The sequence below is a fragment of the Ruditapes philippinarum genome, unplaced genomic scaffold (genome assembly GCF_026571515.1).
Source record: "Ruditapes philippinarum isolate M1 unplaced genomic scaffold, ASM2657151v2 ctg4697_1_1_1_1, whole genome shotgun sequence".
NCBI lineage: Eukaryota > Metazoa > Mollusca > Bivalvia > Venerida > Veneridae > Ruditapes > Ruditapes philippinarum.
In genome coordinates this window covers 12093-36768 of record NW_026857280.1, presented here as the reverse complement: position 1 = coordinate 36768, position 24676 = coordinate 12093, and the positions used below count along the sequence as shown (strand labels likewise).

General features: G+C 32.9%; 1 protein-coding gene across 1 annotated transcript in view; it reads left to right on the top strand.

Moving 5' to 3' along the window:
* The first annotated feature begins 5961 nt into the window (after positions 1 to 5961).
* Positions 5962 to 24676, top strand: part of LOC132749260 (uncharacterized) — a 30641-nt gene continuing 11926 nt past the window's right edge. The window contains exons 1-6 of the mRNA XM_060738979.1: positions 5962 to 6143; positions 11902 to 12027; positions 12634 to 12689; positions 13740 to 13855; positions 22332 to 22477; positions 23667 to 23844. Of these exons, the coding sequence (XP_060594962.1) occupies positions 5990 to 6143; positions 11902 to 12027; positions 12634 to 12689; positions 13740 to 13855; positions 22332 to 22477; positions 23667 to 23844 (776 nt within the window). The 5' untranslated portion in view covers positions 5962 to 5989. The remainder of the gene's footprint in view (positions 6144 to 11901; positions 12028 to 12633; positions 12690 to 13739; positions 13856 to 22331; positions 22478 to 23666; positions 23845 to 24676) is intronic.

Below are 24676 nucleotides of genomic sequence, written 5' to 3'. Positions count from 1 at the left end.
AGCAATCAGTAATTAACTGTCTGTCAGTAAACTGTGTAATAGATAAAAAAAAGTAAATTCCAAAATATCACTAATTACCTGCCCTAACATTATTTTTGTCCTAAAATAAGACTCAAGACCTCTCATAACATCTTGTAAGTCCTAAAAATACGACTAGCGGTCTCTCCTGACATTGTGTTAAATGGTAAAATATTACTCTTGTTACCTTTCTTGGCATTGTTTACCGGTAAGTATCAAAATATGATTATAGTTATCTCCCCTGAGATTCTGTTAGTACCCAAAAAATGTCTACTTAAATATTGTTAAAATATACAGACAAGCCACACAAACATGAACATTCAGTATTTATTTATTGCATACATTCCGGCTATATGCCTTCATCAGTGCAAAACATAATAAAATTGAATAAATATTGTTAAAGGAACTCCACTGAGGTTCAAAAGCCCAAGTATATAAAATTTGAAATTCATACAAGTAGACCAACCGGGACACATAAAACATGGAGATATACAAAAGATAACTATGAAATATACTCAGAAATAAATTGAAATCGAATTTTGTGTGAGGCTTAGACCCTTTTGAGTGAAAAGCATTGCAACCCTTTCAAATTTTAAATAAAAATGACTTACATTATAAAATGAATACCATGGCAAAGTGTGACTTATTTTGATTTTTACCTGTTCACTTCATTTACATTTGGATGAGCATAATGTCACTCTAATTTTATCTTTAATCTGCTGTTAAAAATTTAAATAACAGATGAAAACGTCGTCTAATGATACGACTTTTGTGTGTGCCTTTTGACCATTGGATTATTATAGTCCCGCATATTTATTATATCTGTTATAAATATCAATTAACGTTTTAAGTACTTAACCGCTTTAAGTCATCCAAAAATTACTGTTTTCTGGTTGACATAACATGGAATCACGACTATTAAAGCCTAAAAGTATCATACACTGTTTTTTATATTACTGCGTTTTTGCCCTACGCAGAATGCGCATGCGCGAAATGCAACATTGGTTACTATATGGAAGAATCGTAGTGTAAAAAGGTCTAGTCTTGGTAAATATAATCCATCTTTTATTTTGTTCTTCAGAAGCGTGTATAAGTTCAAACCTTTTCTTTTGCGACACATTAAACAGTCTCTGGAGAACTTTAAATTTCCTTCAATGAAATAGTCTATATACGAGTTCTTGCATGTAAGAAAGCTACCCAGCTAGCTAACGGAACGTTGGCGGTTCTACTTATAATTATAGGTACCCGCTCGTGTCTGAAATAGTGCATGGAATGGTACTGCTTTATCAGTAAAGCTGGAAAGTCGCTATATGACCTTTACAGACCCTGACCTTTTCTTTTTTTAAATTCAAATTTCACTTTTACTACGATTAGATGTTGAATTCTGCTTAAAAAAGAGAGAAATAAAGTATCCCTCAAGAACGCGCAAAACGACAAAATTGAAAATGTTGTAGGCTCGGTTTGACTGAGATTCTTCATGGACGGTAATGGAAAGTGCAAGTTACCGTCCACGCCCCGTACCTCTAAGCACCGGCTTAAACAGAATTCAACAATCTTATCATGGTGAAATTTCAATTTAGAAACATCCGCAAATGTGTTCATACGGCGGTTATCATGGAACCTTCAATGTGACACTTTCGTGCCATTCCATGAATAGCCGCGTATGGTCCCCAGGGCTGGGAATCAAAACTGCGTCGTATCCTACAAAATGTAAACAAACGCCGCCATCTTGGAACGAAACATGTATGTTTTAGTTTATAACTCTTTTTGTTGGAAATGACTGAAAACTAGATATATGTATTAACACGCTACACTATTTTCCGCTTCGTTTGGTATATGTTGCTTGCACAACTATTTTGTTAAACAAAAGTTATATACATGTACTCATTTTCAGAGTTCACCATAAACTTCAAAACATAATTTTGCGTCATTTACTAAACTTTCATCAAAAAGAGATGTTTATTTTCCAAGACAATAATGATTTTTACGAAATGATACGACGCAGTTGAAAATAAAATATGATACGACGCAGTTGTATTTTCATTGCAGGCTGCATATTAGTTAAACTATTTAAATTATTTGCTAGGTTTGCTAATAACGTCCAACAACATTTCTTGTTTACAAGTTAAGTCAAAAGCAGAGAGGTCACTCATTGGTTCCATAAAAATGAAAATGTTATGCAATTCTATTAAGGCTACATTTTTCGGTCGCATTTTAGTACCTATCATAAGCATCTACAAATTCCGAAAAGCTGTCTCAAATGCAATTATACATTGAAACACGTGATCGCACTTCCATATGACAACGTGTTCCAGTGTTGCCTAAGCATGCTTCTAAAATTGTTCCCATTAGTTCGAAATGGGAGTGATTCAAAATTCAATATTCCAGTGTAACCTCTCCTGGACCCTGTATTAATCAGGAATGACCTTTTTTTTTTTAAAAAAAAGAGAAAGAATTACAAATTTTGAAAAGGTCTCAGTGCTATCGGAAGAGAGCTATGCGCAAATTGCATGCCTACCTTTGTTACTTGTAATAGCAACAATTTCCGTCAATTCCGTTATTACTTATGTCTTTTACGTACCGATTTTATTGTATTCATTTTCTTAATAATCGGTGAGAACAGATGAGCTTTATTATTTGAAACTGAACATTGAATTTTTAAAATTATATTACAATATATTTTTGCAAGTAGGTTATGCGTTCCGTTTAGTCATTTTATGTTCAGCGCCGCGGAACTTTACCGCTGATTTTGTTGTATTGCATTTCTTTATCGCCGATGAGGAAAGGTCTACGGACCTTTTGTCGTTCGGATGCGCATCATTATATCACTCGGGCTACGCCCTCGTGATATAATTCCTCGCATCCGAACTCCGAACAGTGATGTTATTGAGCGATAAAATCACTGTTTGGGATATATTATTTCTTAATTCTGTTACATGTTCATGTTTAACTAAAAAGTAGCTTCCGCAATGTAAACTTTCAAATTAAATGTTATATTAGACATGACACAATGTATTCTAAATAATCAAAAGCAACATAACATTGCTATACACCGCAAATGATTTGGGTTTTAATTGTTATCTAGGGCAAGTGATTATTCCATAAAATAGAAATATATTGCCAAAATTATCCCTGTTGAAAAGACAAAAAATACACCCATGAACTGCGTCGTATCCACACAATTTCATAAAAATTCTCTCCCGCTTCGAGTTGCAAGTTCGCTATAACTTTTGTTTTACAAAATACACTGAACAAAAGTTCTAACCGATCACCCTGAGTTTTCGCTTATATATGAAAAAGAATAATACCAATAGATCCGACTTTTATTTTATTTCGAAGAGAATGAACACATTGAGAATAATAAAATTATAACATTTTTCTATTAAATACTTTATCGATATTAAAAAAAAAAAATTATGAACAGCCACTCACCTGTCTGAAAGAGGCTCCAGCATTCAACATTCCAACTGCTACGGCACGACCCTGCATCGACATTCGTGTCATGTTTTTTCACTTATAAAGTTAACAAGGATTTATGCAATGTAAAATTTAATACTCACCACGCTCTGCACGAACATTTCGTGCCAAAATGTGTAAACCGCGCTCTCTCTCCCCGCGTGAGTGCATGGAACCGTATTAAATTATTTTTCTTTCCACAAATCGGTAGAAAATGACACAAAAATCACCTCTGCAAAATTTTATAAGGATCTATTGACCGGTTATAAAATAATCAAAATTTAAAAAGTGATCGGTTAGAACTTTTGTTAAGTGTAGTTGTGCAAGCAACATATACCGAACGAAGCGGAAAATAGTGTAGCGTGTTAATACATATATCTGGTTTTCAGTCATTTCCAACAAAAAAAAGTTATAAACAAAAACATATGTTTTTCGTTCCAAGATGGCGGCGCTTGTTTACATTTTGTAGGATACGATCGACGCAGTTTTGATTCCCAGCCCTGGTCCCCAAATAAATGAATGCGTGCGTCCTAAACGAGAAAATAATGGGCGGAACTAAATATATAGAGGATATTGAATGAGTGCAAGTTTAATTCTGAATTTATATTGAACGAGTTGAATAAAATTATGCGAGCCTCTGGCGAGCATTATATTATTTTTAGTCAACGAGTTCAATAAATTAAGTATTAAACTTACATGTCACTCATTAAATGTCCTCTTTACCACATACCAAAAATACAGACCGTTTGAAGTGAAAATTAAAGAACCATTTTTCATTGGGGCGCCTTTAGTATAACGTTAACATTTAGCGTGTCTTAACGCTTTGTTTATAAATTATAAAGAAAATGACGTCACATCAAAATATATGCACAGCCGTGCAATACCATTTTTACGGAGTCGCAAAAGCGGCACGGGTATGTGGTAAAATGGAATTTTGAAAGGGGTCAGAAGTTATATGCAGCCTGCATATCACAAAAAAAGATGTCGAAAGACAAAGTTAAAAAGTACACCACATATTCAAAGGGTATGGTTGCTGATTTGTGCCATTCGTGTTTTCGCCCCGCGACCCCGCCAAGCGAAAAGTCGAGAATTAACAAGTATAAAAGGCGGCGGCGCGGAGCGAAACACGCTAATTAGCGAGGGCGCGGGGCGAGTTTAATAAATAAAACTTCGCTCCGCGGAGGCGTGGGGCGAGATTTAAGAAATAAAAGGGCTGGGTCGCGGGACAAAAACTCGCTAATTAGCGGGGGCTTGCGATGAAGTTTTATTTATAAAACTTCGCCCCGCGCCCCCGCAAATTAGCGTGTTTTCGTCACGCGATCCGCAAAGCGAAACGTCGATAATTAACAAGTTAACTTGGCGGGGCGCGAAGCAAAAACACGCTAATAAGCGGGGGCGCTAATTAGCGTGTTTTCGCTCCGCAACCCCGTCGTTTTATTTCTTAAATCACGCCCCGCGCTCTCGCTAATTAGCGTGTTTTCGCCCGCGCCACGCCATTTTAAGCTGTTAATTTTCGACTTTTCGCTTGGCGGTGTCGCGGGGCGAATACACGAATGGCACAAATCAGACACCATATAAGGGTGATTAAACGGTATTCAAAGTGATGAATACTTGAACCACCCAACTAGAAAATAGCCGAATACAAAGAACTAAAATATACCACTAGCATATGCCACAATAATGTAGTGCTGAACGATCTTTAAGGATCGGAAATTTAACATCCCTTAATTGGTTGTACAGGGCGACTTTTTACGGCCTCCACACGGCACAAAAAATGCCTATATAATGTGGCGATCAGATACATAATTTATTATGTAGGTAGAAATAAAGAATCCATAAAGAACGCACAAAACGACAATATGAAAATGTTGCAGACTCGATCCTTTGATTGAGCCGATGTTGAAGGGCGTGGACAGTAACTTGCACTTCCCAGTCCTGTCAGTAAAGCCGAGCCTGTAACATTTTCAATTTTGGCGATTTGGACTTTCTTTAGGGATTCTATTTCACTCAGTATTATAGTGTTGGTGCCACGTAAATTAATTACAACCATGTTCATTTTCATATTTTAATATTATGTAACAATGCCTGTCGTAGAAATCAATCATGTTGTTTATTGATAGGTGTTTATTTAACTGACTGGGTGCTTGTATATATCTTTTTTTTACAACTTGTGCACATCGTTTACGTAAACGTTTGGAAATGGGGTGGAAATGTCATCAATATCACATTCAATCAGTACTGGCAAATTTGTATAAGATGCATACTGCTCATCAAAATTATTTGAGAAAAAAATATTCTAGGTCATACTGTTTACGTAGATTTTATGATAATTTCCTTAAAAAATCTAAGAATAAGGAAGATTCCTACATTTCTATTAATTAGTGCTACATGCACCTTGTCATTTAAAAAATAAATGGACAAATAAGATCTAAACAGAAACATTTTATTTTTATATATTACATGTACATGGGAGATCCAGTTTGCATATCACATAGCACGTACATAATCACATAACATGAAATTTTCAAGTAACTTTAATATACAAAAATGTACATCAGGTGTGACAAATCTGAAACATTTAGTGGTGCCTAGGACTATTAGTGTCCTGAAACCACACCCACGTGATCGACTACGAAAAATAGCAACGAAGTTGTTTACATTTGTTACAGGTGAGGGATTAGATATTTGTGAATTATCTTATTGTATTACTACTACTATGTCTGATAGTATTTATTAATTATCCTTTGCATTGATTTCTATTCATTTTTGCACTAAAATATGGGAAAACCCTTTTTTCATCCAAGTTAAAGCTATATGTAGGGTACCACTAAAATACGCAACGGAGATTTTTTGGCGCAACGGGCGCAACGGAGATATTTTTTTTAGAAAAACCGGCACAACGCCTTTTTTTTAAAGTCAATGTGCTATTTAAGCATCTAAAATGATTGTTTATAACTAATTAGTAAGTAAGTTTTAAAATATTTCATAAATTGTATATGTTTAATTGCACTGAAAGGTCATATGCCTGGTGAAATGGAAATTTCATGGCGCAACGGAGATATTTTTTTTTCAGAAAAACCGACACTACGCCTTTTTTTAAAGTCAATATGCTGTATTTGAGCATCTAAAATGATTGTTTAGCACTATAAAGTAAGTTTGATTTCAAATGTTTCATAAATTGTATATGTATACACTTAAGGATTATAATATGCCTGGCGAAATGGAAATTTCATGGCGCAACGGAGATAATTTGGGAAAATCGGCACAACGTTTGTACTATTGTACTATTATATGAAATTAATTAACACCAATGTTATTTGAATAAATAAATTTTAAAAACAGATTTAAAAACCTTAATCGTATATCAAATAATCAAAGAGCTGCAATGTTGATGTTGTACATAAAGGATTGTGTGTTGGCGAAATGGACATTTTGTCTACGCAACGGAGATTTTTTTTTCGCGCAACGGAATTTAAAAAGAAAACAATGTTTGTCCGAGTTAAGTAGTAATATGAAGAAGTAAATCATTGAAGATATTAACTGAATTACTGAAGTGGTGTTATAAATGTCTGTTTTATTCATTTAAAAATAGAATGAAATACGTTTTTATCGTTATGGCTGACACTGGAAGACAAGTATAGATTTTACTATCTGTTTCATTTTTCCCCGTTCAATTCGTTATTTTTACGAAAAGTACTGTAATAGCTTTTCTATACATAATTTTTAATTGAATTTGCATTAGTTAACTAAATAAAGGAATATGTTGATATTACAGAATCAATGTTCAGTAATTTTTTTATTATAAACATTCATTGTATTTTTGTTATACCTTTCATAAACTCCGTTGCGCCGATGGATTATTGCGAAACGGAGATTTTATTTTCAAAACTGTGTACTGTTTTTTTATGTCTAAAACATAAAATAATCATATTAGTTGGTATTGTTGATATTTTATACATATTTTTTACATATACTGTATAAGTTTGATTTTATTAGGTAGAATACTGAATATATCAGATTCTAAATGGACGGCGAAATGGACATAATTTTGGCGCAATGGAAAATGAAGATTTGCATAACGGGTAGTTCTTATGTAAACATAACTTAAGAATTTGAGAATAATAAGTAACAGTCTTTTAAAAATGATTTACTTTCCTTTATTTTAGAAAATGTTGAAAATAGGATATTGTAAAAGATATTTAAATTACGGCGAAATGGACATTTCGGCACAACGAGGATTATCATAACAGTTTTATCATATTATATTATTTTATTATCTTTCATTAATCATTGTGTACCTTTTCAATAATTGTTTGTTGCGTATAAATTGTATATTTCATCAAAAGCAATCAAAATATTTCATAATTGTTATATTGACAAACGGTAATCAATAACGCGAGAATTGTAAGCAATTAGCAACGTATCGTGCACGAGTATGGCACGGGTGTTTAATAATTTTAACACTTGTAAAAGAAAACTTGACCGTTATCAGTGGCGGATTCAGGCTCCAAAATGTTTTATTACGTTTCACATTTCATATACACAATTTTTCTCATAGTTTGAGTGAAATATGGCATAATAAGCTTCAAAAGCAATATTTTCGACAATAATAAGTTATAAAAAATATGTAATACCTTAAAGTCAATACATGTTCCTCTTAATCACATTATCTAAATGGTGTGAAAACGCTTGTCCAATAAACATCAACCACATGTAATTTAATTATCGGTACTTAAGACCCGTGATAAACATTCTGCCAATCACCAAAATGCTTTTGATTAACGGGGTTTTCTGATTGGGAAGGAATTGTTATAAGTAACGTTCAATTTAATTATCTTATGTTTTAAAATGGAAAGTCTAAGCAAATTCTACAGGCATGTCGTTTTACTATTTTAATAATTACGTCAAAACAATAAATATGTTGTATAGTTTACTATTTTTTAATTTTAAAAATGCATAAAATATTACAATCATTCGAATATCAGCCATGACGGAAATAAATCGTATTTCTTTGTGCATCAATAAAGCCATTAATGAACGTTTTGTTGAAATTTGGTAATTTATTGTTAAGATTACATTAGAAAGTCAACAGCGTATGCTTTACGGACTTTTCGTATTCTTCAAGTAAAATTCTGAAAATTATGTATAGAAAAGCTATTACGGTACTTTTCGTAAAAATAACGAATTGAACGGGAAAAAATGAAACAGATTGTAAAATCCATACATGTCTTTCAGTGTCAGCCATAACGATAAAACCGTATTTAATTCCATTTCTAAATTAATAAAACAGACATTTATTACACCACTTCAGTAATTCAGTTAATATCTTTAATGATTTACTTCTTCATATAACTACTTAATTCGGACTAACATTGATTCCGTTGAGCCAAAACAAAAAAATCTCCGTTGCGCAGACAAAATGTCCATTTCGGCGGCACACAATCCTTTACAACATCAACATTGCAGCTCTTTGATTAATTGATATACGATTAAGGTTTTTAAATCTTTTTTTTTTAATTTATTTATTCAAATAACATTGGTGTTAATTAATTTCATATAATAGTACAATAGTACAAACGTTGTGCCGATTTTCCCAAATTATCTCCGTTGCGCCATGAAATATATATCCATTTCACCAGGCATATTATAATCCTTCAGTGTATACAATTTATGAAACATTTGAAATCATACTTACTTTATAGTGCTAAACAATCATTTTAGATGCACAAATACAGCATATTGACTTAAAAAAGGCATTGTGTCGGTTTTTCTGAAAAAAATATCTCCGTTGCGCCATGAAATTTCCATTTCGCCAGGCATATGACCCTTCAGTGCAATTAAACATATACAATTTATGAAATATTTTAAAACTTACTTACTAAATAGTTATAAACAATCATTTTAGATGCTTAAATATAGCACATTGACTTTTAAAAAAGGCGTTGTGCCGGTTTTTCTAAAAATAATATCTCCGTTGCGTCCGTTGCGCCAAAAAATCTCCGTTGCGTATTTTAGTGGTACCGCTATATGTAATCTATTTTCGGATAATAAGATATTCGGATGGAAATTTATCACTAATGGATTCATTATTTTTTTTATTTTATAACTGAGCTTAAGTCATAGCCTTATTATGAAACACCATTCTGTGTGGTTAAAATTTCATCTGTGTGCCTCCGTGTTAAATATAAAGGAAAAGAGTCAACTCGGCCCTATACCAACTCGGCACGGGTCAACTCGGCCCACTTTACAAATATATATATAACGTATTAACTTTGCTTTGTATGTTGTTAAAGTAAGAATAATAAGAAATATCTTATTATTATATAGTTATACATTGTACTTCGGTCGAAATAAAGTATATTTAGATTTTTTTTAGTTATCTGTCTTATATTTAAAAACTCTCTCTGTCAAACTACGTAAATAAGGTTCGAGGTATATTGACTGAAAAAGCAAGACTTGTTTCCCTTAGTTTCCCTTCGAATGCAAAAGAATGCAAATTCAGCCGTGTTTAAATCGCTAGTTTGGTGCGATTAAATGTCCGATTTTTAAATTTTTTACGCTAATTATAAAAGCTGGTGATCTTAGTAGCTTCCTCTCAGTATATATTTCAACACATTGTTTGACACTGAAGGTATTTAAATTTACGCAGGTACGTTTATATACGTACCTGGTTAAACCTACCACGTGTCAGAAAAACAGTGAGATACACATCGATTATCTTTACTCGCAATTCTATTGATAAGAAAAGCCCGTGTCTGCTGCTACATGTAGTTCTAAAACTGTCAATCCGTGTTTTATCAATAATTACAATAATGACTATAAAAAGTGATAACACAAACCTAAATATTATTGATTAAAAAGTGGGCCGAGTTGACCCGTGCCGAGTTGGAATCGGGCCGAGCTGACTCGGGGGCCGAGTACGCTTTAGGGCCGAGCTGACCCGGATTCAATATAAAGCCTAAATATTTCATCGTGAACAGTTTGGGTAGACAGACATTTCACTATTGAGACAGTTCACACAAAGACGTTTCACTCCCAATTCATAAAAAATATTATTTAATGCTCACACTCCATAAGAAAGATTGTTACACATTATATCAGTCCTATTTTTCATTTATAATCGTTGAAATTGCACGTAACAGGCTTTATATGGCAGTATTTCTGCATCTTGCAAGGATGAATCCCCAGTGTTTACATGGTCAAGTGATTTAAAATGAAATATTATTGTACCTACTGCCGAACTGACTCATAGATTTTGTCTAAATCACATATATCTACATGATTTGATACAAATATTTAAAAACTCATGTGAAAGTTAAGTATTTATACAAAAAATACCAGTACTGCTCTTCTGTATTGTAATTACTCTAGTGTTGTATCTAGCATGGAATAGTGGGGCACGTCACCCTGCCCTTTTTAATCTTTACCACGCTCACCCAATCAGCACCACACTGCCTTAATATCAAAGTAAAAAGTCCCCCTACCATACTTTTGTTAACCCAATAATCCAGTGTCCAAATCTTGACATATTATCAATAAATATTCATATCAATGAATAATTTAGTATTGTAACTCGCGGCCTTAGGGGAGATTGTTTTTGATGCAACAGTGCGATGTCACACAACGTGCTTTAAACAAGGCAATCAATGTAATAAATTAAGTTCCCTATTCAAAACTATCATTTTGATGTTGCCGGATTTTACCGGTGTGATTTTGAAGTTCAGAATGTTGTTCACGACTGGCAAGGATGAAATAATATATATTTGTATAAATTCAAGATATGTTTTCATAAATGTATTTGAGCCTTTATATTCTGTTATGGTAATTAAAATTATGCGGTCAATCATACCACAGTATGCCTTTAAAGTTTAATCTGTCTTAACATTATCTTGAAATCCATGCATATATTTTTTCTTAATTTTAGCACAGTTGGGGATAGTGTCTGTTTTAGTATTATAAGGTATAACAGTCAATAAATTGGTTTAGTCTTAAGATGTTTATTTCTGAAGGGCTGCATGCAGGTATATATAATTGAGCCGCGTCACGACAAAACCAACATCCGCGCAGTCTGATCAGGATCCATGCTGTTCGCTACAAGTAAAGAAACTGATAGCGAACAGCATGGATGCTGATCAGACTGCTCAGATGAGCAGGCTGGTCTGGATCCATGCTGGCCGCAAACCCATTATGTTGGTTTTGTCATGACGCGGCTCATATATATATATTTTAGAGCCAGTAACAGTTACTCACATGTGTACAAGTAAACATGACAGAGTTATCTCCCATATCATAACACATATCATAACAGTGCCCCTATTAAATCTGAGATGATGATTAAAATCTGTGCCTGCATATCCTGAACAGATCATATCATATATGTAAAGATAATACAAACATATCTATAAAATAATTAAACTAATATTTCAGGTGCTTGTTGTCACGACAACCTTGTAAAGATGGAGAGGGTGTTTATACTTTTCCTGCTTGTTGGCAGTTATATCAATTTAGTATCATCTGCATGTAATCTTATCACTGATGCAGCAACATTCACAAGTAAGATTTTGAAAATTTCAATAGTGTTATATATACAATTTATATATTCCTAAATTTGCTTCAATATGTCTAAGGTACACATGACTCCACTGATGTTTTTTGACATGATGAGACTGCAAATAAGTTTTCTGTAATTCTTACATTTCTATTTTTGCAGCCATTCAAATTTTTTTTGAATATCTTTTACTCTTTTCTCTATCCTCCTCTATATTTTTCTATGTTTACATAATATTATTTGCAAAATTATACTTTTGACTCATAAATATTTTTCCCTTTTATAGATATAGAAAGTGATTATAATTACAATATTTGCGGTGTATTGTATGTTTTGTTATAGGAGAGGACAACTATGAGCTAATGCAGCCCTCGGTCAAGTTCCTTTCTGCTTTAAATTGCATTCATTATTTATATGTATATATTTTGAATAGAAATATGTTAAAAACAAAAGCAACGAAAGCTCCACCTTGATTTTGAAATGATTATACATTTCCTAATATAAGAATATATTTTTATTATGTTTGTGTTTTTGAAGATTTATTTTACTTGTCTGGAGATTATAGGCTGCTTTAATGTTATAAGGTTTATTAATTGTGACTTAATTTGCAGGTGAAAGATCATCCAATGGTGTAGAGATGAAGTTTTATAGAGTACAGACCAGTGAGGTAAAAATAATTTAATTTTATAAATTATAGGAAATAGATTAAAATTTTTCTTGAGCCAATTTAAATTGTTTATAAGCCTTGATTTTATTTAAATACACTAGATATCTCTGCACATCAAACAAAATCTTTGTCTCCCAAAAGCGTTTTGTTTTGCAGAGGTTGTTATTATATGAGTTTCAATTCTTTTATTATCCTTATTTAAATAGAAAAAAAAGAACCATCGATAATCATTCAAGTACATTAAGTAATTTACTCTTTTTTTTGTCATTATCTGATGTCACATGACATGTATATGAAAAGCGGTTTTAGAATTTATTTCAAAGTTTCAAACTTAATGCCGTAAAACTTAAAAAGCAAGAAAGGCAAGAACTCTCAACAGAAATGAAAATAAAGTACATGTACATAGAAGAGTAGTGTTTTTTTTTTCCTTATATAACTGATACCGAAAAACAACACCATTCCCAATAGAAACTAGACAACAAATTTCCCAATTCATGACTGATAAATTCCCAAATTAACACTGAAAATGTCCTCAAAAAATTCGGCAAATTTAAAGGTAAACAAAAACAGAAATGCCATGTATAAGTGATATGCAATAAAAACCAAGTATAACCACATGAGTGATATTCGTACTACTTTTAGTGTTTCACACCTTAACATTATTTAGGTACAATTGTTATGATTATCTTTTTTTTTTCAACCTCAAGAAGCAAAAATAATCATTAAAGTAAATAATATATGGTTTTAAATTGTTAATTGTGCATAATTTTCATGTTGTCCTGAATAAAAGAAATTCCCAAAGAATAGTTTGCATCTTATGTAAATTCCCAATTTGAGTTAAACCAATGGATTTTTTCCCCAATCTGTCCAGTACCAAAGGAGGGGAAACAACACTGAAGAGTAGTTTGAAAGAAATTTTGTAATTGGTTATCTGCAAGCCATTTGAAATAAAATTTTGCAAATTTTATTTAATTAATTAATTTAGAATTGCCTTTTGAATACCACCTATGATTGTCATATTTGTTTCTGATTGATTCTCTTCTCATACAGTGGGTGAACGATGGTTTAACAAGCAAGGTTACAGCAGTGATTATAAGTCATGCCAATTCCTACTGTGGGAGTAGTCCAAATGCATGTGGTCTAACATCCTGTTGTGATAACAACAAGTAAGTGTTTCATTTATGAATCCTGTATAAATCAAACAGCGGCACTTAAATTATATTGCTTTATATTTCAAATTTATTTAAAAAAATATCATAACCAAATTCCTACAAAAATTAATTTTCCAGTCATGCCCTGCACAACAACTTTAGCTATTTTTCCACAGCCTTTGACATTGAGCCACTTTAGTTTTTGATATTCAGTCACTATCTTTAACATTCAGTCTCTCTTATTGACATTTAGCCACTATAACCTTTGATATTCAGTCACTATCTTTACATTAAGCCACTCTTATTGACATTAAGCCACTTTAACCTTTGATATTCAGTCACTATTTTTACATTCAGCCACTCTTATTGACATTTAGCCACTTTAACCTTTGATATTCAGTCACTATCTTTACATTAAGCCACTCTTATTGACATTTAGCCACTTTAACCTTTGATATTCAGTCACTATCTTTACATTAAGCCACTCTTATTGACATTTAGCCACTTTAACCTTTGATATTCAGTCACTATCTTTACATTAAGCCACTCTTATTGACATTTAGCAACTTTTAACCTTTGATATTCAGTCACTATCTTTACATTAAGCCACTCTTATTGACATTTAGCAACTTTAACCTTTGATATTCAGTCACTATCTTTACATTAAGCCACTCTTATTGACATTTAGCCACTTTAACCTTTGATATTCAGTCACTATCTTTACATTAAGCCACTCTTATTGACATTTAGCCACTTTAACCTTTGATATTCAGTCACTATCTTTACATTAAGCCACTCTTATTGACATTTAGCGACTTTAACCTTTGATATTCAGTCACTATCTTTACATTAAGCCACTCTTATTGACATTTTAGCAACTTTTAACCTTTTGATATTCAGTCACTATCTTTACATTAAGCCACTCTTATTGACATTTAGCCACTTTAACCTTTGATATTCAGTCACTATCTTTACATTAAGCCACTCTTATTGACATTTAGCAACTTTAACCTTTGATATTCAGTCACTATCTTTACATTAAGCCACTCTTATTGACATTTAGCAACTTTTAACCTTTGATATTCAGTCACTATCTTTACATTAAGCCACTCTTATTGACATTTAGCAACTTTAACCTTTGATATTCAGTCACTATCTTTACATTAAGCCACTCTTATTGACATTTAGCCACTTTAACCTTTGATATTCAGTCACTATCTTTACATTAAGCCACTCTTATTGACATTTAGCAACTTTAACCTTTGATATTCAGCCACTATCTTTAACATTCAGTCTCTCTTATTGACATTTAGCCACTTTAACCTTTGATATTCAGTGTTCAATCTAGAGCGCGCCATTGTGCCATTGACCCCCTGAAAAGACAGCCGGCGCAAAACAAATTCAACTGTGGGCCCGACGGGCGCACTCATAGAAAATGCCATAAATGATCTTAAACCTGACAAAGTACATAAAAAGTTTTGTGTGAATAATATTGATAAATACTGAATTCAAATCTGAAGTTTGTATAGAAAAACACGAGCATGTTGGTAAGATAGTTACCGCACTTGGTAACCCTTTTAAAACCTACGCTTTCTCGGTCCGGGTCTGTAAATACTTACTATGCAGACCTGTTCTTTGTACCGTAACTATTACTTACTTTTGAGTCACAGTTTTTATAAACAAAACAAATCGTCACAGATAATCCAATACGTGCGTTTAGTTATAGTTTTTTAACGGTCAAAACAAATTAATATGCAATAACATCGGAGGAAAAACAAAACCATATATATTTGTGAAAAAGTGTGAGTTTATTATAGAGGTGTGCATATTATTACGAACACGCCTTGAACCAATTAAAAAAGTCTTAAAGCTGGAGCTAATCAAACACGATTGGCTAGGGAGTGTCTGACAATTAAGTAAATAAACTTTGATTGGTCTTTGGCTGGTCGGCGCTAAAACATTGTGCATATCATTAATCAATACAGACATTTTAAGCGTGACGTAAGAACTGCTGCCCTGACAAAAGATCAAAGGTACCGGTATGTCAATATACATTGTCTTAGCTTCTGTTGACACTTTGTTTTTAGCTTGGATATATTGAGAAGGGTAAATGTTTTTAGCGACTATTGTAAGTTTATAAGCTAATTGCAAAATATGATTTTCCTTTATATATCGGGCGCTGATTAAATAACTGAACACTGTTATCAAATATCTCTAGTAACATTTAAATAAGATTAATATGCTTCTTCGAACATTATCATTGTTTCTTTACCAATCAGTTCTTAAAATTGAGCCTGCATCAACGCTAACAGAACTCTCGAAAAAGATCCAAATAATGTCATTTTTTTAGTTGAGTTGATTGTTATGGAATTTTGCAACCGTTTTTGGTCTATATATGGTACGTGAACAAGTAACTTAAAAAGATACAATACCTTATTTGAATTTGATGTTCATATTAAGTGTTGGCCCCCTTTTTTCTCAAATGACCCCCTTTTGAAAAGTTTATGGGCCCGAAGGTCCCCCTGGAAATTTGTTCTAGATTGAACACTGGATATTCAGTCACTATCTTTAACATTCAGTCTCTCTTATTGACATTTAGCCACTTTAACCTTTGATATTCAGTCACTATCTTTACATTCAGCCACTCTTATTGACATTTAGCCTCTTTAACCTTTGATATTCATCACTATCTTTACATTCAGCACACTCTTATGACATTAAGCCACGTTTTGACAGTTAATTTGAACATTACAGCCACTCTTAACCAGATTGAAAGATCATCACTCAGCAGTGTCGAGCCGATCTTAATTGGATAACATGTTATCACAGTCACTATTTTACATTCCCAGCCACTCTTATGGTGTGACTGTCCTGGGTGGACTAAGGTAAGGGTGCACTTGGTCGTTAATTGGACGAACGAGTGATGTGAGCCACGTAGTAATGAAAAGTCCCCAAAGTTGTTAAAGGGTATCAATTACAGGCCTCACGAATAAGGGTGCCCTTTAAGTGTGTATAGACAGTAGGTGTATATAAAAAGGAAGCCAGGCGTGCTCGAATGAGTTAATTGAAGGTAATCATTTATGGGCATGACTTGAAGAGAGGCCTTGATAAAAGTTTCAGTCCCCTATACTTGTGAGCATTACAGGCACGTCTTTAGTTTGATGGCACGGGTTTAAGCCACTTTAACGCGTTTATGTTCAGTCCATCTAGTCGGTAACGAGATTATTGACCAGCTTTGAACTTTATTGCAAACATAAATGTAGTTGACCAAGAGCTTTAAAGGCGCTCAAATTGATTTAAAGTAATCATTGCGGAATACTGACTTATAACTTTACATTAAGCACAATTCATCTTGAGTTGGACATTTAGCCAACTTTAACCTTTGATTATGTTCAGTCATTCACTCAACTTATACATTTTAAAAATGTCCATACTAATCTTGTTACTGAACATAGTTGTTAGGCCACTTTACATCTAAATATTTTGTGAATATTAACAGACATTACGACCAGCTGTACGCTAGATATTAATTACAGAAGCTATTAGTGGCAAAACATGTCTTTCAAGTGAGGGTTAGTGTGTAAGAGATAGGGCTCATAACCATATAGCGTTTAACACTTATAACTGGCTTTGACCTTAATATGTTCAGTACTATCCATCTAATTAACGAGTTAAGTTGGCACTCTTATTGACATTATAGCCACATTGTTTAAAACCTGATGTTGATGAAAACTGAATTTTCAAAGGTTAACGTAGCGCCTAAACATGTCTAATAAAGATGCGTTGGTTTACCTTAATGAAAAGATGGCGTCGAACTCTTTCTGATATATTAAAGGTGTATGTGGACCTAATGTCATAAGACGTGAATATAATTAATATTGAAATAACGAAGCAAGTCATAATATAATGTTATAAACAACTCTGACAATAGTATAAGGATTGTAACAGTCCACAACGATTAGTAGGACGGTCTCTATAGTAATTCGAAGTTCCTGAAAATGCTCGTCTACAAGTGCAGTGGCTTAATGTTAAATAAGTTTACGGGAAACATATCCAAAGGTAAATATAAATTGTATCCAATAAGACGTGCTTACGTAAGATAGGACTCGTATCAAAGTTAGTGCTTAAATGTCTAATTATAGAGTGGCCTTAAAATTGTAAACTGTATAGTGAAATGATGAATTACAAAGATTTCAGGTTAAGATTGTGGCCTATCAATCTGTTCAAATGAAGGAGCAGCGTGCTTGAACCTATTGTTGCAAACGAAAGGGACTGAATATCAAGTCCTATACCGTCTGGACAAAATGTAATAGATGTGGGACCTCTAAATGTAGCCGGAAGCGATAAGGTAGAACTGAATATCAATAAAATGGCGAATCAATAAATGCTGAATAGTACAAGAATAGTAGAGTACTCAATATCAACTAGGTGGAAGGTCGTTCATGGGCAGCCGATTAACTCGATAGAAAAGACTAGGACAATGTAAAGGTCGGCATTGAATGAATGAATGCAGTTAAACCTGACAAAGTACGACAATATAGCAAAAGGGTTATTTGTGTGAATAGGAGATTCTGAATAAATACTGCAATTCAAATATAAGCTGAATTTGGAGGTAAATATAAGGTGAACTACAAAGAAAACACGGATTAGAGAGGGCCATTAAGTTGTCCGAGTAAGTGGCTGAATGTTAAAGATAGTGACAATATCAAAGGTTAAATGGGCTTTAAATGTCAAGAAATGAAAAAGGATGAGTATGGATGCGACGGATGTACCGCAGACACTGTGGCTGGGTAACCCTTTTAACCTAAGCTTCTCGGAGTACCGGCTATAAATTACTAGACTAGCACGACCATTCTTTGTACCGTTCAGACTATTATTACTTTTGAGTCACATTTTTAGTAACAACAACAAATCGTCCACACGATATATCCAAACGTGCGTATTAGTTATAGTTTTTTAACGGTCAAAACATAATATGCAATAACATCTGTAAGTCTGGTATAATTAATGAATATAACTAAGACGCATATTATATTTAGTGCAAAGAGTGGTGTGACAGTTAGTTATATCATGCGCCCGATATATAAGGATGGGATTAGACATATTACGAACACGCCTTGTTACATTATAATAATGTCATTTAAGCTTGAGAGGCTTCTAATCAAACACGATTGTTTATAACTAATTAAGTAAATGATTTTTGGTCTGGTCGGGCCGTCTAAATACTTGATAGCCTTATCACACTCCAATACAGGCGTACCCCGTTAAGCACCTTCACCTACAAAAAGTGATATCACAAAGCTAACAAGGTCAACAGAAGCTGAAATACCTGGTATTTATTGTGGTACAATGTTCTTAAGCTGTCGTGTTGACACTTTTTTTTTAGCTTGGACTATATGAGCTAAATTTTTTTTTAGCGACTATTGTAAGTTTATATAAGCTAATTGCAAAATATGATTTTCCTTTATATACTCCGGGGCGCTGTCTACGTTTGATCTGTTAATAACTTGTATGGAACACTGTTATCAAAATATCTCTAGTAACAGGTCCTGTCCAAATAAGATTTAATTATTTGCTTCTCCCTCGAACCATTATCATTGTTTCTTTACCAATCAGTTCTTAAAATTGAGCCTGCATCAAACGCTAACAGAACTCTCGAAAAAAGATCCAAATAATGTCATTTTTTTAGTTGAGACTGATCTGTTATGGAATTTTGCAACCGTTTTTGGTCAATTATATATGGTACGTGAACAAGTTAATCTTAAAAAGATGCTACAAGTACCTTATTTGAATTTGATGTTCATATTAACGTGTTGGCCCCCTTTTTTCTCAAATGACCCCCTTTTTGAAAAGTTTATGGCCCGAAGGTCCCCCTGAAATTTGTTCTAGATTGAACACTGGATATTCAGTCACTATCTTTAACATTCAGTCTCTCTTATTGACATTTAGCCAACTTTAACCTTTGATATTCAGTCACTATCTTTACATTCAGCCACTCTTATTGACATTTAGCCTCTTTAACCTTTGATATTCAGTCACTATCTTTACATTCAGCCACTCTTATTGACATTAAGCCACTTTAACCTTTGATATTCAGTCACTATTTTTACATTCAGCCACTCTTATTGACATTTAGCCACTTTAACCTTTGATATTCAGTCACTATCTTTACATTCAGCCACTCTTATTGACATTTAGCCACTTTAACCTTTGATAATTCAGTCACTATCTTTACATTAAGCCACTCTTATTGACATTTAGCCACTATAACTTTGATATTCATCACATAATCTTTACATTAAGCACTCTTTATTGAACATTTAGCCACTTTAACCTTTATATTCAGTCACTATCTTTACATTAGCCACTCTTATTGACATTTAGGCAAACTTAAACCTTTGATATTCAGTCCCTATCTTTACATTAAGCCACTCTTATTGACATTTAGCCCACTTTTAACCTTTGATATTCAGTCACTATCTTTACATTAAGCCACTCTTATTGACATTTAGCCACTTTAACCTTTGATATTCAGTCACTATCTTTACATTAAGCCACTCTATTGACATTTAGCAACTTTAACTTTGAATATTCACTCACTATCTTTACATTAATCACTCTTATTGACATTTTAGCCACTATAACCTTTGATATTCAGTCACCATCTTTACATTAAGCCACTCTTATTGACATTTAGCCACTTTAACCTTTGATATTCAGTCACCATCTTTACATTAAGCCACTCTTATTGACATTTAGCACTTTAACCTTTGATATTTCAGCACTATCCTTTACATTAAGCCACTCTTATTGACATTTAAGCCACTATAACCTTTGATATTCAGCCACTATCTTTACATTAATCCACTCTATTTGACATTTAGCCACTTTAACCTTTGGGATATTCAGTCACTATCTTTACATTAAGCACTCTTATGACATTTAGCCACTTTAAACCTTTGATATTCAGTCACTATCTTTACATTAAGCCACTCTTATGACATTTAGCCACTTTAACCTTTGATATTCAGCCACTATCTTTTACCATTAAGCCACTCTTATGACATTAAGCCACTATAACCTTTGATATTCAGCCACTATCTTTAACATTAAGCCACTCTATTGACATTTAGCACTTTAACCTTGATATTCATGTCACTATCTTTACATTAAGCCACTCTTATTGACATTTAGCCACTTTAACCTTTGATATTCAGTCACTATCTTTACATTAAGCCACTCTTATTGACATTTAGCAACTTTAACCTTTGATATTCAGCCACTATCTTTACATTAAGCCACTCTTATTGACATTTAGCAACTTTAACCTTTGATATTCAGTCACTATCTTACATTAAGCCACTCTTATTGACATTTTAGCAACTTTAACCTTTGATATTCAGCCACTATCTTTACATTAAGCCATTCTTATTGACATTCCACTTTAACCTTTGATTATTCAGTCACTATCTTTACATTAAGCCACTCTTATTGACATTTAGCCACTTTAACCTTTGATATTCAGTCACTATCTTTACATTAAGCCACTCTTATTGACATTTAGCCACTTTAACCTTTGATATTCAGTCACTATCTTTACATTAAGCCACTCTTATTGACATTTAGCAACTTTAACCTTTGATATTCAGTCACTATCTTTACATTAATCACTCTTATTGACATTTAGCCACTTTAACCTTTGATATTCAGTCACTATCTTTACATTAAGCCACTCTTATTGACATTTACCACTTTAACCTTTGATATTTCAGTCACTATCTTTACATTAAGCCACTCTTATTGACATTTAGCAACTTTTAACCTTTGAATATTCAGTCACTATCTTTACATTAAGCCACTCTTATTGACATTTTAGCAACTTTAACCTTTGATATTCAGCCACTATCTTTACATTAAGCCACTCTTATTGACATTTAGCCACTTTAACCTTTGATATTCAGTCACTATCTTTACATTAAGCCACTCTTATTGAGATTTAGCCACTATAACCTTTGATATTCAGTCATTATCTTTACATTCAGCCACACTCCTTGATATTTAGTCAAGCCCTTTCACATTCAGTCACTCATATATATTGGTTATCTAGCATTGCCTAGAATACCTGTGTAAAAGTTTTATGACCAATAGGTTTAAGCTGCTTCCCCCTGGAGGTTATTTAGTATTCAATGAATTAGTGTAAAAAAAAATTGGTGAAATTTTCTGAATGGGTTTCTTTCCTAATTTAATGATTTTTTCTTTTTACTTGAACAAAGCTTTTGTTCAGGGGTATTATAATTGTCCCTCCTTTGTGGTGCTGTTGTTAAATATTTTTCAAGTTTTGAAAAGAATTAAGGCATAGCAAAATATTTAGAAATTACCCAATACTGAAAATGGAATCATCCAAGAAAATGATTTGTCATTTTTAGACAAGTAACTTTAAAGTAATAAGTAATTCTTGTTTATACTAGAACATGTTAATTGTTATTTGTAGTTTCAAGGAAACGATGGTTGTTGCAGCAAGTGGATATCCACAAAACATTCTGAAGGACTTACTGTTCAAAGTTTCTTTGGATTTTCCATATGACCTCAATTCCACAGGCACTCCCTCATGTGTGATGGGAAAATCTGTGTTACAAAGTAAGTGGCTTTTGAACCAATGAGTTGACTTTTTACCTGAATTTGTGTAAATAGATTTACTCTGCGTTGGATTTAGAATCATCCATTTAAATTTTGAGGTATTTCAAATTAACAAAATACAAAAATTAAACGACCAACAGTTATATAGCTATTACAGAATGCACAGATGTGGGCAGACTGGATGCTGTTGGGAATGCTTAAAGCTGCATTTTAGAAATTTCATAAAAATGAAAATAGCCAAAAAAAGTTGTTAATAAAATGGGTTTGGTATTGACTCCTGTTCTTATTTTGGTGTCCAGACAATCAAAATTGAGTTTTATAATCATACAAATCTGCAACCTCGTTGTGGTGAAATCTGAAGTACAATTTCTGTTTGCACAAGAAACTCTGCCTTCTGGTCAGTCATACATCAATAGAAAGTCAACAACCAAGGCTATATATAAGAAGCAGTCTGAATTTAATGCTATATTTTCACGTAATATAACAGATGTTTTCATGTTACAGAGGGGATTTCCTTTTAGGCATTTTACAGGAGTGAAAATATAAAAAATGTCAGTGAGAAATAGAGAAATAAATCCGAGCCAAACAAGAGGGTAAAGAAATAAAAAAAAATTAGCAACTTCATAATGAAATGCCCTGTGGCATATTGTCAAATTCTGTGATCTTATCATTCTTTTTTAGAGAAATACAGCCCATTGTTTCTGTCCCAAATAATGTAAATTATATTTGTAACAGTTTCCTGTCCCCAATGTTTGGGTATATTTCTTATTAAAGTAATAGAGAATATCTGTTTAGTTCAGTGTAAGATTGACAAGCACAGCCACAAGTGAAATATTAAGTTTTGGTGTTTACAAGGTGACATGTTTATATTTCTATCAACAATTTTTTTTATTATATGCAAAGAAACATTTAAAAAGACACCTCAACCTAATACTAAATAAAAGCGAACCAACTAATAATACAATGTTATGTCATTTACAACACTATGTCATTAAGTTGGTTTCCAGCACTATGCACAAAGGTATTTCATTTAAACAATGTAATGGGCTTAAATTCACAACAGCAAAAAATATCAAATTGATATTTTCACTGTTTCAAACAGTGAAAATATCAGTTTTATAGTTCACTGATATATTTTTATAAACCACAGAAATGTATGTAATAAAACATTATATTTGTATAACACTAGCTATAATTGGTGAAGCCAGAGAGGGTATCCATGATGAAACAGGTTTATGGGTTACGTATATCGACGGTGAATTTTATGGTATCCCCCCACCCACTCAACTTAACAGGATCATTATTCCGATTGCCGTTACCGTGGTTTCTGGTCTTGCCATCCTGACCGTCATTCTTAACATCTGGAAGTAAGGAAAAAGTTATTTATTATTTTTATACTTTTAAATATGATGCATTTTTGTTTTAACACTTTCTCTTCCTTGAAATCTGAGATAGCATGCAGTTATATATTTTTCATTATTTTGGCTTTGAATATCAAAATGTTAAATATAAGGCAGATTTAGCTTTATCAGACTATACATGCTTGATGTAAAGGCTGGCCTAGTTTAATACTATTAGTGGCATAGAGTCATAATGATTGCAGGCACTTTAATGGAAACCTTTTTTTAGGCTTTACAAAAATAATGGCTTAACATAAATACTGAGTGTTTGAATTCTATCAGTGACTTTGGGGTTTTTCATGACTGGAAACTATACAGATACCTAACAAAAGGTTAGTGGTTTACTCAGATGCATAATCATGCCTGATATAGATGTCATATAGCACTAAAAGCCAAAAATATTAATCATCTGCTGTGCTGCGTCAGCATCATATCAAACGTCGCCATCTTATTTGTGCTCATAATTATAATCACTATAGAGTAAAAAATATAACTATGACTTGCAATTTCTGTGAAAATTTGATACATAGCATCAGATATACAGTAAATGTCAAAGTCATTATATGATACAGATTTATTATGTTATTGGCCACTAACTCTGTTTTAATGATCATGTGTTATGTTGGTAAAGTAACAGTTTTTGGTGTGGGCTGGACATGCACACATCAGGCTTGTATTAATATTTATATTGATATTAAGTGTAAACATAGTATTTTGAAATAAAGATTCTTATTTTACTTTAAATTGATTGAGATACACATATTCAAAATCTTTTTAGGCTTAGACATTATATTTTTCA